The following is a 16,681-nucleotide window of genomic DNA, read 5'->3' as shown; positions in this document are numbered from 1 at the left end:
ATCCCTACTCCGCAGCCCCGAGAGCCAAGCAGCGCAGTGGTTGCTATGGTTACTGCAAGGTGCGCGAGTCCGGGGTCTTCAGGCGAGGAAAGCGCTGGGAGTAGGGGAAGAGGGAGGGTAGGGGAGGACAAAGGACTGGAGGTGAGAAGGGAGCGGGGCAGGGGCGGGCGGCCCACGCGGAGGGTCGGTAAAGCCCCGGGAGTGGGAGAAGGGACAGAGGGGGAGGAAAGGAGCAAGAGAGCCAAGGGGGCGACGCGAGGCCACCCCGGCGTGGACTGCGGACGAGCGCGGCGGGCTGCTCCCTGGCCGGCTGCCCCCTTGGCCCCGCTTACCCTTCGGCCTCGTCGCCCGGCTCCGCCATCTCGTGTTGCTAGGCGACGCCGTCAACATCCGGCGGGGCAGGGACCGCGCGGAGGGGCAGGGACCGCGCGGGGGCGCGGGGGCCGAGCCCCGCGCAGGGCGGCGCGGCCTTTGAGCTATCCGTGGGCACGTGGAGCGCACCCAAAGTGTACATTAAAGCATAAATCTGGTCTTCCACCGCTGTGTCCGAGCTTTGCGCCGCCCGGGCTCAGTTTCCTTAGTGTAACGTGCGTCCAGCTGGGCCTCTCTGATGTGCGGGGACCTAACGGCTAGGGGCCCCGAGGGTGGCAGGCTGGGTCGGGGCGCCAGGGGTTGGGGACTCCGCCTTTCCATCTCCCGCGTTGGGGGCTCGGGCGCCCTCTTCCCAGAGGGAACCCTGGGCGAAGCAAGGATGCCCAGCGCTTCCCGGAGGGTGTCCTGCCTCCTACCCCCGAGTACGAAAACCGGAAAGGCAGAAGGAGCTGGGGGAGCGCGAGCGCACACGGGGAGCGTCCGAGGGACCTCGCCTCTCCGCGAGGCGCGGCGCTCCCTTAAAGGGCAGCGTCCCCGGGACAGGAGCCGGCGGCGAGGCTGGAAGTGCGCGGCCCGGCGAGGGCCAGATCCCGAGGCTGGGGGCGGCAGGAGGGCGGGGGACTGGGGGCGGAGACCCGGGGGCGGTCCGGGAGGGCCTGGGCGGAGGCCGGGGCGGGCCGGGGGCCGGGCCTCGCCACGCGTCCCCGCCCTACCGCGCCTCACTGGCGGCGGCAGCGACGGCGGCGGTGGCGGCTCCCGGAGCCGGCGCGGGTCCGGCCCCCGCGGCGCGACCCGGGTGAGTATCGCGGCCCGGCCCGAGCCGCGAGGGCGGGGGCAGCTGGGCCCGCTCGGGACGCGGCGGCGCCGCTCGGCGGAGCTGGGGTGGGGCGCGCGGGGGGTGCGGCCTGCAGCCGGGAGGGGCCGGGGGCCGGCCGCAGCCGGAGGCACGCGGAGCGCGAGCGGGAGCGGGGTCCTGGCGGCAGGACCCGGGGTCGCGCCCGAGGCACCCGGGGCCTCCCTCCAAGGCGAGTGGGCTCCCTGGGCTGGCCGCGGGCCTAATTCCGGGCGACTCGGCCCCAGCGGTCTGGAGTCGTGGGCCCCGGAACTTGCGTTCTTTGTCTGGCTTGATGGGCAGAGCGTGCCGATGGGAACTCGTGGGGTGCCAGCGCTGGCGACACTGGCCCGAGGTGCCCTCCACTCCAGGCCCGCGCTGTCTTAGCATTTCGGGCCTGTAGGTCGGGTGGACTGGGCTGTTCAAGATCCACATGTCAGGGTACTCACTTCTTTTTGATCTGGGCTCTTCTGCCTATTCTTCCCTTAAACAAACAAACAAACAAACAAAAAAAAAAAAGAGAGAGAGAGAGAAAGAAAGAGAAAGAAAGAAAAAAAAGAAAAATGAAAAAAAAATTAGGATTGTTAAAAATAACCCAAGGAAACTTGCCAGAAGGTGGTGAATCTTGAAATCCTGTTATTCCCACACTCGGAAGTTGGTGTCATATGTTGGCCACAGTCTGGTTCAGATTCGTTCAGAAATAGGAGTAGGAAGGACACAGTGGAAGTTAGTCCCTCATTCCTTGTAGAGTTTGTTTTACTGCCTGGGTTAAGGCCCTTGGCCAGGCTGGGCTGAGTGGCCGGCTGTTACTGGATCCTAAGGATCTTCCTGCTTTGCATCCTGAAAGGACCCCAAGCCTTCTTCATCTGGAAGGAAAGGCACTGGTTGTCAGAGTGTGCTTCAGAGACCTGGAGGCTGGGGAATTCCATTCCAAATCTGCCACCAACTGATTAAAGAACTTAAAAAAAAAATCTGTGTTAGTTTTAGAAAGTCCTCATTAGAAACATTAACATTAAAATTGATGTGAATATTAAACACTTTCAGGATCCATGAAAGCTTTTGCAGATAAAGCCTTGTCAAGGGGCACCGCACATTGAGTGTTAACTTCGCGTTCTCCCGTGGCCGTCTGCACGGAGGGCCCGTGTTGGCCTGAGTGCAGTTATTGCATTTTCTGTAGCCCATTATTATTATTTTTTTAGCATGTTCCATGTTCATGGTGAGCAGAGTCTTGGAATACAGCTAAAGAAAGTTCTTTTTAGTGGAATTGTTTAATCTGCTAGCAATTATTGTGGTGGTGTGGGTGGCTCCTGATTATTATATATGAATTCACTGAACCCACAAAATAAACCCATGAGCCAGGCTGTGGTTTGTCACCATTTTATGTAGGAACACCGAGCCTTGGAGAAGTAACTTCTCCTTGTTTGTGGAGTGACCCCCATACCTCAGTGCAGGATGTTCCAGCTCCAGAAAACCCAGAGCCCCCCCTCCTGCAGCTGGCCTCACCGTCCACAGGCGCACTTTGCCAAGTGATTCATAAAGATGCAGGGAAGCAAGGCACATGTCATGTCATTGCCAGCTGCTAGTCCCAGTTCACTTTAGTCCCCGAAGAGCCTTCCAGGGTTCGGTGTGAAGGCATTGGAGAAGATAGGCGTGGAGTTTGCAACCTGCCTACAATTGCGTTGGTCCCTCTGCCCCCAGTTTTGGGTAGCCAAGTGCAATGGTTAAGAACATAGCCTCTAAAAATAGACTTCTGGGTTCAAATAACCCTGCCATCTGGCCCTCTGGTAATTCTCCTGTCTCAGTTTCCCATCTGTACAATGGTAATAATTCCACCTACTTCAAAGGCTTGCAAGGGTTATGGAGAGCACAGAGTGCCTGACATACAGTAGATGCCTGTTCCCATTTTAGATCATTATCAATGGCCGACATTTGGATTTTTCACATTTAGCTAGACTGTCAAAACATTGTGGTTTTGTTTTTCTGACTTCTTGTCCGTGTGCTTCATCAAGTGGAAAGCTGATTTGGGGCCGATGTGAGAGTCAGCATTTAACTCTGTTTTCAGTCTTGTCTTTGTGACTTGGCTGGGTCTGTGTCCCACAGGCTCTTCTGGGCACCAGGTCGGACCAGGTTGCCTGGTAACACAAATCTCCTATAGAATTTTAGGCTGTCCCTTCCTGGTACCTGGATTTATCCACAGGCCTGATTCTATTCTGGTAGGACTAGCTGCTTATTTTCATATAATATTAAGGTGTGGGGGAGGAGAGCCCTTGAATGGGAAGGGTTTGTAGTGAGAGGGTTGGTATCATTGTTTGTATTATGCCCATGTAGTCGATGAGGCCAGCGCACAAGAAAGAAAATACACATTTGTACCCTTCTTCCCAAAACGCTGAGGGTCTCTCTCCCTCTTTTTGACTGCACTGGTGTACTTAGTGCTGTTTATCCCTGGGACACCTGGTCTAACATCTGTAATAAGTCGGCCGTTGTGAGCCATCTGGTGAGATCTGCTCTGAGTGCATCCTTTTCTGTCTTGGGAACCTACATATTCATCCTCTAAGGATGAGAGAAATCGGGCCACAGAGGGACAGAGCCCCATGTCTGCTCAAGTAACTTCCACCAGACAGACAGTACAAGGAAAGGAACAGGAAGAACCCATATCCACCGTCTGGTCAGCTCAGCCTGTCCTTCTCTGCTGAGTCTTGGACTCTGACTGTATACAGGTGTTTAGAGTCGGTGCACATAAAAAATGACCTGCGTGGACTGCTAATAGAGATGTGGCAGTATTATTTCCACGGCCTTTCTGGATTGGCCGTTGGAGAAGGCTCATCTGTGGGTGCCAGCTTGCATGCTTGGTTTATCATGGGCTGGTGAACCCACGCCGAAGGACCCGGGTCAGTGGTCTGATGGGATGTCACCACTCCCTAGTGTTCTGGAAGTGAGGGGACCGGGCCACCTGACAGATGTTGCGGGCCACTCTCACCTGTTCTCTGTGCGAGCAGTGTTGGCTGTGTTTGTGGTATTGTCTGTGTGTCTCCCCATTTCGGTTTTCTTTGTGGTGTGTCTGCTGGTACCTTAGCAAAGACAGCGTGAGCCTTTAGGAGCCAGTGTCCTGGGTGCAGTGTGGATGCAGCCAACCCCGCCGGATTCATTGGTCTCCTGCCTGCATTTACACCCTTCTTACCTTTTGGTTGGGTCCTTCCTTGGCCCCAGCCCCTCCCTGGCCTGACGCCTGGGCTCTTTGGGGGCATGGGATGCTTGTGTTTGCAGTCAAGGGGCACCAAGGCAGACGGTCTGTCCCTGGAGGCGCGGCTTTGGGGTTTTCCAGGCAGTGGCGGTACTTGGCGTGACAGTTGGACGGTTGGAGGAGCACAGCTTCCCCAGCCTCCTTTGGTTGGCTGTCATGCCACCTAAGTCCTTTCCTCTGTGGCAAGTGGCTCCAGGAGCCTGTACCTGCACCCCAGTTCCTTCCCTCTGAGGACAGCTGCCACCTGCTCTCGCTCCTCTCGGGGGCTTCTGAGGCCGCCGCCTCTCCCACGTGAGCCCCGACGGTGGGCTGTGTGTGCACAAACAGGGTTCTCCTCTGCACCAACCCCTACCTGAGCCGATGCCACCGAGAGGACAAGTCGTGTCCACTTCCAGGGGCTCACCGGAGTGGCGGGACTGGAGGGGGCCCAGATTCCCAAACTGCGCTGCCTGCAGCACTGATAGGGCCTTTCCCTTCAGGCTGTGTTCCCCGAAGACGGTGGTCCGTGGGGGACGGACAGTCCCGGGCGGGGGCGCTGAGGCCAGTCCCAGGGGTGTCGGGCAGTTTTACAGAGGAAAACGACCCTCATCTGTGCGCGTCTGGCTGTGGGGTAAGGCAGCGAGCGCCTCTTCCTGCTCTTTGTTACTTGGAGGGCAAAGCAGATGAACTGGTTTTTGGGTCCATGGCAGGTGACCTGAGCTCAGGGCATTTGGCTTTGGAGCGGTGTGACAGTGACAAGGCCAGGGGAGCATTCAGCTGTGGGCTTCATCTCACGACTTGCTCCTGGAAGGGTCCTGTGGCTCCTGCTCCTGGCCTGGCCCCACCCCTGGTGCCCCTGGGAGCAGTGGCCACCCTGCGCAGGGACGGCCAGCTCCATGTAGTGCCAGGACCAGATCTGACCTGCCAACTGCCACATCCTGCAGCTGACCTGCCGGCCCAGAGGAGGGCGGGGCAGGTGGTGGGTTATGCCACGCTCCTACTGGACGCAGGCTGCCCTGATACTTGGTCTCCCTCACAGCTTCTGGAAGAGGCTTTGGTGCCTTTGCTCTTACCCACCTTCCTGTTCTCACACCAGGACAGGACTCCAGGACTGTTGTCGGAGGAAGCTCACAGGGCAGCCCTGGCTGCAAGCACGCAGCCTCTGACCCTTCAGGCTTCCCTGGAGAGGACACCAGGGCCACGGCCCTCCTCATATTGCCTCAGGGGCAGCAGCCCTGCAGGGCCGTTAGATGGCCAGTGAGTGGGTGGGGGCCCGGGTTCCCCGCGAGTTAGAAAGCAGCCCAAGAATGGACTCCAAAGATCTGTGTCCTGGTGCAGTAACCTGGGACTGTGAGGTTGTGGCAGATGAGGGTTAGGGTTGCAGATTAATCAAGGTTGCTGACCTTGAGGTGGGAGATGAGTCTGGGTTACCTGGGCAGAATCTCGGCATCTTTAAAAGTGGAAGAGGGAGGACAGAGAGTCCCTGTCAGAGCGCTGAGATGTGAGAAAGACTCCAGCGGCCATTGCTGGCTTTAAAGGGGCTAAGACAAGGCAGCTCTGGGAGGCGGAGAGTGAGCAGCTGGCCCCCTGGGGCCTCCAGGAGGCCACAGCCCTGACAGAATCTTGATTTTGGCCCAGGGAGAGCCATCCCAGACTTCTGACCTCAGGACTGTAGAATAGAACGTTTTAAGCTGCTAGATTTGTGCTGATTTGTTACAGCAGCTGTTGGAAGCTAATACACTCAGAATGGATTGCTTTCTGAGGGAAGCCAGAGGCAGCCTCTTGTGTTCTTTCTTCATCCGTGTTTTGCTCATTTCTGGTTTTCTGGTGAAGATGTGTGATGCGGCTCCCTTTCCTAGGGCATGCATCACCCAGTCCCGGGCCGTGCCTTTTGGATAAAAATTGTCTTAACTTTCCCCTATAAGTACTGCTGGAGGAACCCTCCGGTACCTCACAACCCACAGAAGTCTCAGTGGCCAGGTGGCTCCTATGGGACAAAGGGAACACAAGTGGGTACCAGCAGGCCTGCTGCTGTCCCTGGCAGTTCAAGGGACAGCCTGCACCCTTCCAGCCCTGCTCTGAGTCTCTTCCCTCGCCTTCCTCCTCCATCCCTGTCCCCACGTCCCACCTCCCTGGAACTTTTGCGGCTTCTTGCATCTTTCCCTGCAGGCTGCCCCTGCTCCAGCCACCTCTGCCCTCTTGAGGCTGACTTCCGCTTCCTTCCTGCCCAGTGACTTTCCCCGTTGAGCCGTGTGGCGGGGTCCATGGTCTTTGGGGTGTTCTGAGTTTCAGAGTCGCAGGTTAATGGGAAGGAGTGAGTCTGGAGGGTGTTTTGGTTTCGAGCCTGAGTGTCTTTGTTGTGGGGAGTCAGGTTGTTCTTTGCTTTCCAGTTACACAGTAGCCTGTTTGCAGAAATCTGCCCTACCTCGTGCTCACGTGGTCAGCGCAGGATCGAGCCGGGTGGTAACACGCTCAGTCCGAAGCTGAAAGTAGCCTCACGTTTTTACCTTAGTTCCCTTTGAAGTCGTTGGCTGTCACTTTCTCCTGTGCACCCGAGCCAAGGCACAGTCTGGGTCTTGGCGTCACTCCATCTCTGTGTTCTTTGTGCCAGCTGCTAAGTTGGCATTGCCCTCCTGTGCACCAACCAGAACAGGGCTCTGGGAACCTCCCTGGGATGGCGTTCCAGCCAGAGCACCACAGGAGGACTGGGGAGGTGTCTCACAGGCTGGGCTTAGGATGGACAGCCGGCAGTATGGACGGGGATGTGACCGTGCAGAGAAACACGTGTCTCACGAACGGTTGGGGTTCCTCCCTGCTGGCACCCCTGTCCCTGCTCGCTGTCCGCCTCACTGCTCAGGATTTGTAACCGTGGTCACAAGGGGCTCTGGGGGACTCGGCTGCTCTTTGGAGCCAGCTGACAGGCCCCTACTGGAGATTGGGAAGCCCGGGTCTGTTCAGGCCGTCTGCCCACGGTGGGCTGGGGGCTCTGCTGCTGGTGTTGCGGCCTTGTGTGAGAGTAAGTTGCAGTCGGCTGGCCTGGAAGGGGCCCGGCGCTCCTCTTGACCCTGTGGTGCTGGGCCCTTTCTGAGCTGGCTTCATTGCCTACGAGGAAGAGTCATCTTTGCTCCCTTTCATTCAAGGTCATGTGCAAGTGGAGTCAGGACATTTGGAGGCTGTCACATCACACCTCTCTGGCCCTGACAGCCAGGCTCAGGGCCCAGAGCGGCGTGTGTGAGCCCTGGTCTTCTCACCCACCTCCAGTGCCTGCCCAGTCCCCGACACCGTGCTCAGCTCCACCTCATGCTCAGCTCCACCGTGTCTGCCTCTGTGGATGTCAGGGTCCTCCTCTCAATGATTTTTTTTTTGTTGAAAAAATTGTTAGACTTCGTTACCCTCCCCAGGAGATGGAGTGTGTGTGCGCTACTTACACACCTGTGCAATTAAATTAAAGACTTTGCTTTTTTGAGGAGAGCCTTAGGCTCACAGCAGAAGTGAGCAGAAGGCCCCGGGATCCCCTCGTAAGCCCAGCCCTGCATGTGCATGGCCTCCCTGTTGCCCTCGTCTCCTGCCAGCGGGGCACATCTGCTCATGGACACGTCCTTGTCACCTGGAGGGCACAGTTTGCATGAAGGGACTCTGGTGTAGGGCATTCTGTGGGTGTGGACCGGTGCATGACGTGTGTCCCCCATGGTTGCACGAACAGTGGTTTCACTGTCCTGAAGGCCTTTCCTGCTCTGCCTGTCCCTGACTCACCCTCTTCCCTCCCAGAAGCTGCTGATCCTCTCTGCGTCTCCCTGTTTCTCTCTTTTCCAGAGCGGTTCACAGGTTGAGTGCTCCTTACCTGAAGTGCCTGGGGTCGGAAGGCTTTGGGTTGTAGGTTTTCTGCTCTGATTTTGGAATGTGTGCATTAGGTAGTGACAGCTCTTGGGGAAGGAGCCAGAGTCTGAGCGCGAATTCACTTGACGTGGGGAGCGCAGCTGCTCCGCGGCCTGCGTGTCTGTGCCGTGTCTTCAGGGCCCTTAGGCTCTCCCTGTGACCCGGCCCGTGAGGCCAGGTGTAGCTTTCCCCTTGGGTCACGCTGGCACTGGACTTGGAGCACTCCAGGTGTGGGTGCGGGGGCAGTGGTGTCCCTCCTGCGGCTGGCCGAGTGCTCTGGGGCTTTCAGGTTGGCTCCTCCCTTGGCCGGTCCTCTGGGTCGTGGGCCTCGAAGCTCCGCTCCCAAGAGCTGTCGGGCCCTTTCCCTGTCTAGCTCCTCTTACTGAGGCCCCGGGCTGCTTCCAGGTGCTGGCAGGTACCAGGGAGGCTGCTCTAGGCATCGACGTGCAGATTTCTTTGTGGTACACTTTTATTTTTTAAGTATTTTTAGCTGAAGGTGGACGCAGTACCTTTATTTATTTATTTTTATGTGGCGCTGAGAGTTGAACCCAGTGCCTCCCTGTGCTAGGCAAGCACTGCGCCACCGAGCCCCAGCCCCAGCCCCAGCCCCAGCCCCTGGGCTGCACTTTCAAAGAGCAGTTTTAAGTTTGCAGAGGAAGGAGCAGAGATCAGGGAGACTTTGTGTGTCTGCTCACGTGCACCCAGCCGCGTCCCCCTGGCCTTCCTTGGTGGGTTAAGTTATGTGGCGTGAAATCCGCCACCTGGAGCGGCTTAAGGCCTGCGTGTCAGTGCTGGGCTGTCACCCTCACCTCTGTGCTGCTCCTGCCCGTGGCCCTCTCTGGTGGCTCTGGGGTCTGCCCTTCCCTCCCGGGGCTCACACAAGTGCCAGGCCCCTGGCCAGCCCTCCCTCCGTGATGGCGCCCTTGTTCCCATGGGCCTGGGAGGCGCCAGGGCTGCTCTCCCTGCCATCCAGGCTCCATGCCAGCGGCCCCTCCTCCCTGGGCTCCCCCACCCCAGGTCTTCCTTCTGCGTGTGGAGCTGGGGACTTGGCCCCCGGCCTTTCCACTGCCTCGCCCCGTGACACCCGGGTGACTTCCCGGTCAGAATCAAGAGACCACGTGCAGGGAGAGCTGCTGGGGCCTGCAGGCTCGTGCCCCAGGGCAGGCTTGGGGTGGAGGCCTGTGGGTGGGCTGGCTGGGCACCCCGAGCCTCCCGGACGGCCTGTGTCCTCGTGCCCGTCTCCTGCAGCCTCCCCTTCTTCCTCACCCAAAGCTGGGCCGGGGACAGTCCAGGCCTGAGAGGGCCCCTCAGCAGCGGGCAGCTGGGCTCTGGGCCAGGCAGCCTGACTTGGGCTCCAGTGGGCCACTCAGCTGGAGCACGAGAGCCACGGTTCCCAAGAGGGGCTCCTGGCTGGTGGGGGCCGGAGTCTCCAGAGAGCCGGGCGCTGCTCCCTGCCACTGCGGCCCTCACTGTGAGGAAGGTGCACATGACTCTGCTGGTGACCTGGCTCCTAGGGACAGGCGTTCCTGCCAGACCCTGGTAATAAGACCAGCAGGATCCGCAGGGCCCGGGGAGGTGGGCACCACAGACTGGGGGTGGGGAGCTGGGGCCATGAGAGGGCTGTGCCCCCCCAGGAAGGCCACTCCTTCATCCTGCAGAGCCTGTGCCCCAGAGGCAGTGCCCACTGGCCCTGAGACCCACAGGCACTGGACCGCTGTGCTGGGGAGGCTTCTGCCACCCTGGAGCCACCTAGCACCCCACTCTTTCACCCAGTGGGCCAACAGCAGGTGACAGTAGAGAGCTGGAACCAGGGGGTGGCTGACGTGTCATTGTTTGTGCAGTTGGAGAACTGAGTGCACAGGGTGCCGCGCCTGTGTGGTGTGTGTGTGTGTGTTTGTGTGTGTGTGTGTGTGTGTGTGTGGACCGTGCATGTGTGTGTGTGTGTGGACTGTGCGTGTGTGTGTGTGTGGACTGTGCATGTGTGTGTGTCTGTGGTGTGGTGTGTGTGTGGACCGTGCGTGTGTGTGTGTGTGTGTGGTGTGGTGTGTGTGTGTGGACCGTGCATGTGTGTGGTGTGTGTGTGTGGACCGTGCATGTGTGTGGTGTGTGTGTGTGGACCATGCATGTGTGTTGTGTGGTGTGGTGTGTGTGTGTGGACCGTGCATGTGTGTTGTGTGTGTGTGTGGATCATGCATGTGTGTGTTGTGTGTGTGTGTGTGTGTGTATGGACTGTGCGTGTGTGTGTGTGTGTGTTGACCGTGCATGTGTGGTGTGTGTGTGTGTGGACCGTGCATGTGTGTTGTGTGTGTGTGTGTGTGTGTGTGTGTGGACCGTGCATGTGTATGATGTGTGTGTGTAGACCGTGCATGTGTGTGTGTGGACCGTGCATGTGTGTGATGTGTGTGTGTAGACCGTGCATGTGTGTGTTGTGTGTGATGTGTGTGTGTAGACCGTGCATGTGTGTGTTGTGTGTGTGTGTATGTGTAGACCGTGCATGTGTGTTGTGTGTGTGTGTGTAGACCATGCATGTATGTGGTGTGTGTGTATGGACCGTGCATGTGTGTGGTGTGTGTGTGGTATGTGTGGACCGTGCGTGCGTGCGTGCGTGCGTGTGTGTGTGTGTGTGTGGACCATGCGTGTGTGTGGTGTGTGTGTGTGTGGTGTGTGTGTGTGTGGATCGTGCATGTGTGTGATGTGTGTGTGGACCATGCATGTGTGTATGTGTGTGATGTGTGTGTGGACCGTGTGCGTGTGTGTGTGTGTGTGTGGACCGTGCATGTGTGTGATGTGTGTGTGTGGACCGTGCATGTGTGTTGTGTGTATGTGTGTGATGTGTGTGTGGACTGTGCGTGTGCATGTGTGTGTGGTGTGTGTGTGTGGACCGTGCGTGTGTGCGGACCGTGCGTGTGTGCGTGTGTGTGTGTGTGTGTGTGTGTGGACCGTGCGTGTGTGGCTGGCTGAGACTGGCCTGGGCCCTTTTCCTCCCTCTCTTCCGACAGCGTGGGGTGAACTCATCTGTACTCCCAGCTGAGACCCTGATGGACCTCCACATGTGGCCACCACTGCCGTGGAGTGGCAGTCCCCCACCCCCAGCAAGGAGCCAGCCCAGTGCTTGGCCGACTGTCCCCGGGGCGCTCCTTGGCACAGGAGGTGTGACCGTGGGCTGGGGGGAGGGGCACTCACTGTGGAGCGAGGGAGGGTGACCAAGGAGCAGGGAGGTGTGTCTGGACACGCCTGAGCTGGACCTGTGCTGAGCAGGCCTGGGCGGAGACGAGGAGCCCTGGTGCCAGGGCCTGGGTAGACAGGCCTTGCAGCCCCGATGGCAGGAGCACAGCAGGGTCGACCCCAGGAGGTTGCCAGGTTGCCCCTGTCAGGGAGGGTGTCTGGACAGCGTGGGGAGGAAGCTGTGGCACCGGGGCCTGGAACTGCTGGGCGCTGGCTGGTGGGGTCTGCCATCCACGGGGCTGACCGCAGTGCATGGTGTGGGCTACCTGCTCAGCAACGTGGAGGGGCTGCCGTAGGATTGTCTGGAGGGGTCCTGGGAGTTTCTGCACGTGGGGTGGGGGTGGGGAGGAAGGTGGCTGGACCCCAGCGCTGTGCCCTGCCAGGGAACCCTGCCGTGGGGGCGGTTGCTCTCATCGGAGCGTGACAGGTCAGAGCCATGGAGCACGGGTGCAGCGTGGCAGAGGCTGAGGGTGCAGACCAACAGGTGGGTAAACCGGCAGGTCTCTGGTCTCAGCCCAGGGCCCTCTTTTAAAGATGGCCATAGGGTCTATATAACCGACACCCAGGCTCTGTTGAGCTGTTGCATTTACCTGTTTTCATCAGACAGATAACCCGCGTAGACAATGAAAACAATATAAACAGTTTCTAGGCATTTTCAGGTAAGTGCATACTTTGAATTAGGAAGTTTGAAATATTAAAGGTAGTTCATTGAAAATGGAAACCATTAGAAAAGCAGATAAAATATCAACCAATGTTTAATGGATCTTTGGCTTGGGAATGACCATATATTGTATAAAAGTGATAAAAGTAATCACTAAAGAAAAGTTACTGTTAATTTTCAGGAAAAATTGAGACCTTTTGTTCTTCAAAGTGGATAATACAATTAAAAGGAAACCGTCAAGTTAGGAAACACACATATGCAGTAACTATGGCAGAGGATTATGATCTTTCCTATATAAAGAGTTCCTATACAGCAATAAAAATTCCATTATCCCAGGAGAAAAATTGGCAAAGCACACCAGTAGACAGTTTACACGATGAATGTAAATGTCTAATAAATATGGGATAATATGCTCAAATGAACGGACAAACAGATAACTGTTTTTCAGTTCTCAAATTTGCAAAGATTTAAATTCCTGGTAATCCTGATACCTGTTTGGAAATCTGTTGATGACTATGTGTCAGGGCTCCAGTTTATCCTCCTGGGGAATTGGTCAGGAATTCCAGAAATTATCCTTTGGAAATAGTGAAGTTGCAGATGAAGATTTGCTGATGAAAATGTAGCTTTTTATTTAAATGGCAACTCTTTGGAATCCAAATGTCAGTTGTGGTTGCTCAGGAGTGGTTTGTTGGTGTGATGCACAAAGCTGTTAAGGGGCAGGATTAGCCTTTTGAGGTTTTTTTTCTTTTTTCTTTTTTTGGTACCGAGGATTGAATTCAGAGGCACTCAACCACTGAGCGACATCCCAGCCCTTTTTTGTATTTTATTTAGAGACGGGGTCTTACTGAGTCGCTCAGTGCCTTGCTAAGTTGCTGAGGCTGGCTTTGAACTCGAGATCCTCCTGCCTCAGCCTCCTGAGCCACTGGGATCACAGGCGTGTGCTATTGTGTCTGCCTTCTGAGTTTTAATGTTAATAATGAGATCGTGGTTTCCTAGGGCTGCCAAAGTAACACAGGCCTGTTCTCCTAGTCCCAGAAGCCAGAAGTCAAGGTCAAGGCCATGGCCACCTTCCCAGGGCTGTGAGGAACCTTCCTTTCCCAGGCCTCTCCGTGGCTTGCAGACGCTGTGCTCACAGTCCTGGGGGCTTCTCCGCCTCCTCGTTCTCCCGCGTGGGTCTCAGAATGTCCCTGTGCAAGGTTGCCAGGTGCAGTGGTTCAGGGTCACCACCGTGACCTTGTTTTAACCTGTCACCTCTGCAGTGCTCTGTCAGGTCACTTCTGAGGTCCTGGGGGCTGGCACTTCTAGAGTGAATTTTAGGAAACACATTTTAACCCATACCACCTGGGAACATGTTGTCAGAAAGCAAGAACCGAGGTGATTCAGAGTGGGGTCTTAATTTATTGTGTGTTATTTTAAGGCAGGCCCAGGCCATAGCAGGAGATGCACCTGTGTTTCTGGCTCAGGTGATTTAAGGGACATGTGCTGTTTGTACCTCTGAGTGGGTTTCATGCTCTTTTTCAGTGCTGGGGACCCCAGGGCCTTGCCCGTGCGGGGCGAGCACTCTACCTCTGAGCTATGCCTCAGACCCCACAAAGGTCTTTAAAGTTCTCGGGTTTTCCTCTCCTTGTTTGTGGGTTTATTTAAGTAAAAGAGCATGTAATCGTCTTACAAGGATGAACGTTCCTGGCTAATGCTCAACAGACCACCCTGGTTTGTCCACAAGTGCCAACGCTGTTCCGGAACCATCTGGGAGGGGTGTCCTTGCACCAGGTGTCTGGGCGAGGATGCAGGGCTCCCGGTGGGTTTCTGCACTGAGCAGCTGCAGGAGTGGGACACTGAACCTGGTTTTGGAGACGCCTTCCAGCACCTTCTTCTGATTATCCTCCTCGGGGGCAGCTCGTCCTCACTTGAGCTGGGTTTCGATTTGGGGAAGCAGCTGAATGAGAGCAGTTTGCATCCGGGACTGTGAGTGTGCCACCACAGGGCAGAGGACCCCAGGGGCTGCACCCCGCCTCAGCGGGGTGTGTCACTAGAAAAGTCACTATTATCTACGAAGCTTGTGTTCTGTTTCTACTGGGCGTGGCCGGCCTGAGAGAGGGGACCCTTCTGTCCTGTGGCTTGTGGAGGACCCTGGAATTCTTTTTTCCTCCCCTTTTTATAGGTGCGCTGTGTGTTCCTGGGGTGGGAGCTGTTGTCACGTTGTCACGTATTGCGACACGCCCACAATGTGATGACGTTCTTCCCTCTCGCCCCCCTCCCGGCCCTCTCCTCCACTCACTGACCCTGATTTTCAGGAGTCTGTCTCCGTCTTCCTTTTCCGTTCCCTCCCTGACTTCCACGGATGAGAGGAGACCCCAGGCCTGACTGAACGTGGCTGATGTGGGTGAACACGATGTTCTCGAGCCCCTCCATTCTCCTGCAGGTGACGGAGGGATCTCCTTCTTCTGTAGGGCCGCCTGAGCGCCACTGTGAAGGTGCGCGTTGCTGGACCCATTGATCCACCGACGGCACCGAGGCCGTTCCGGAGTCAGACCGCTGGGGATCGTGCGGCTGGGACGCGGGGGTGCGGACTTTGTCCCCAGGGTGAACACCCAGGAGTGGGACAGGGGGCCCTGAGCTGGCTCCAGGCCGACTGAACCTGTGACTCTGAGGGACTCCTGAATTCTGAGGCCACTCTGGGCAGCAGGCCCTGGTGGAACGAGGAGCGTCCTCAGACGGTTACTGGGAAATAGGACACAGTTTCTGGTGTGAGTTTTTGGTTGCCGTTGGTCACGGTGTGCGATGGCGTGTTTAGACACCGAGGACACGATGGGGTGAGGGAGGTCCCTCGGCCAGGAGTGGCCAGAGGGCTTCCTGGAGACCGGCTGGGAAGTGAGAGTCATCAGAACTCTAGGCCTGAGGGTTCGTAATGGCCCCGTCACGGCACACCTCAGATTCATCGTCTGGGGCCACTCTGCAAGGCGGAGTCGGAGGCCAGGCAGAGACACCTGGTCGGCCGGCTGGAAGGCTTTCCCCCGGCCCTTTGCAGAGCGAGTTTGCTGGCCCCTCAGCTGAGGGAGAACTTGGTTCTGCTGGCCACACCGGGGTAGGGAGAGGGTTGGGAAGGGCTGGGCCAGGGGAACCAAGCGGATGGGAATCCTGGACGGAGTCCAGTTCTGAGAGGAGATGTCCGTGGCTCAGGGCTGGGGAGGTGAGGTCCTGGGCTAGGTCCTGACCCCCAGGACAGGTGACGTTCAAAGGTGACGCTGGTGTTGGGAACTCTGGCAACGGTGAAGCCAAAGTGGTGGACCTTTTGGTGGGTGCAGGATTGCAGGATGGGGAGGGCACCTGGGGCCGGCCGGAGATTGCTAGAATAGTGTTTGGGGGGTCAGTGGCCAGGCAGGCACCGGGAGACTGGAAATATGTGAACGGGACCGGGGGAGGCTGGAGGTCCCGGAGGTGGCTCTGTCCACTGTGCCTGCCCAGCCTCCCACGGGGCCTCCTGCTGAGCCAGGGGAACCCTGCCCCCACCCTCGCCCCAGCGTGTATCCAGTTGCTGAAGGTGAAGACTTGGTTTAGGCAGCTCCAGAGTTTTGGAGACGTGGAAGATGCAGAGCTCCCATCCATCCTAGCGTTTAGACTTGTTCTTATGATGCCAGCTACACATGAGAGTGCCGTTTCAGCTGTGCCCAAGCACCTTCTCTGAGCTCATTCACCTGGTGAACCATCACGGCCATCTCCAGAACTTCCCTGTCCTCCCCAAACTGAAGCTTCATGCCCGCCAAACACCCTGCCCGCTTCCGCCCCTCGCAGCCCTCGGCCACCCTGCTGGGCTTTCTGTGTCTGCGATGACATGGGGACCTCCTGTGAGTGGGACCCCAGCAGTCGCCTCTGTCTGGCCTTTGGCCATGTGCCACGTGTCAGTGAATGACGGACCACCGTACGTGGGGGTCCGTGCGATCCTGTTGCCCGTAAGGTGTGGCTGGCCCGGCTGTGTGACTCCACCATGTTCAGACAACGGCGGAATTGCCCGATGGCACACTTCCCAGAATGTGTCCCAGTGGTTAAGTGACACGTGGGCTCTTCCACCCAGCACCGCGTCCTCGAGTTCGTCTGTCCTGTGGCAAGTGCCGAAACTTTCTTCCTTTTCAAGGCTGAATGACGTTCTGTTGCACCACATCTGCTCATCTGCTCCAGCTGGTAGTCTTATCATACTGCATCAGGTCTTTTCTTTGAGAGAGGAGGTTGAAGCCCCTCTGGGTCGTCCCCCCTCGCCCCCGTGCGCTCCACCTGAGCTGTCAGTGCTGGACACCCACAGCCTATGGCCATCATGCAGCGTGGCTGCTCCCTGTCCCTTCTGCGCAGAGGCGTGCCTGTGGTCCTCTGTGCTGGGCTCGGCGTGCACGCCTGGGCACCATCGTGGGAACCTCTGGTTGGTTCTCGTAACTGCTGTCGGACTTGGGCTGGTCCTGCAGCCGCAGCGTCCTCACGGGCATCTCCTAGTGCCAGGCCACAC

At 57.5% G+C, this 16,681-nt stretch overlaps 2 protein-coding genes across 6 annotated transcripts in view; one reads left to right on the top strand and one right to left on the bottom strand.

Annotated features, from left to right (window-relative positions):
* The window catches only part of CCDC40 (coiled-coil domain 40 molecular ruler complex subunit), a 37,852-nt gene extending 37,222 nt beyond the window's left edge, over positions 1-630 (bottom strand). Inside the window, exon 1 of the mRNA XM_081272742.1 lies at positions 333-630. Coding sequence (XP_081128868.1) covers positions 333-361 — 29 coding nt within the window. The 5' untranslated portion in view covers positions 362-630. The remainder of the gene's footprint in view (positions 1-332) is intronic.
* TBC1D16 (TBC1 domain family member 16) overlaps positions 630-16,681 on the top strand; it is a gene marked incomplete at its 3' end in the record, with an annotated part of 70,892 nt that continues 54,840 nt past the window's right edge. For 3 of the 5 annotated variants that reach the window (XM_081272744.1, XM_081272745.1, XM_081272743.1), the window contains exon 1: positions 1,051-1,168. Of the gene's footprint in view, positions 1,169-16,681 lie in introns of all 5 variants that reach the window. The other 2 variants (XM_081272747.1, XM_081272746.1) reach the window with 2 other exon arrangements.

Source organism: Spermophilus citellus (genome assembly GCF_964194105.1).
Source record: "Spermophilus citellus genome assembly, chromosome: 17".
Classification (NCBI taxonomy): Eukaryota; Metazoa; Chordata; class Mammalia; order Rodentia; family Sciuridae; genus Spermophilus; species Spermophilus citellus.
Note: the sequence above shows the minus strand (reverse complement) of the source record. Positions and strands in the feature narration are given on the sequence as shown.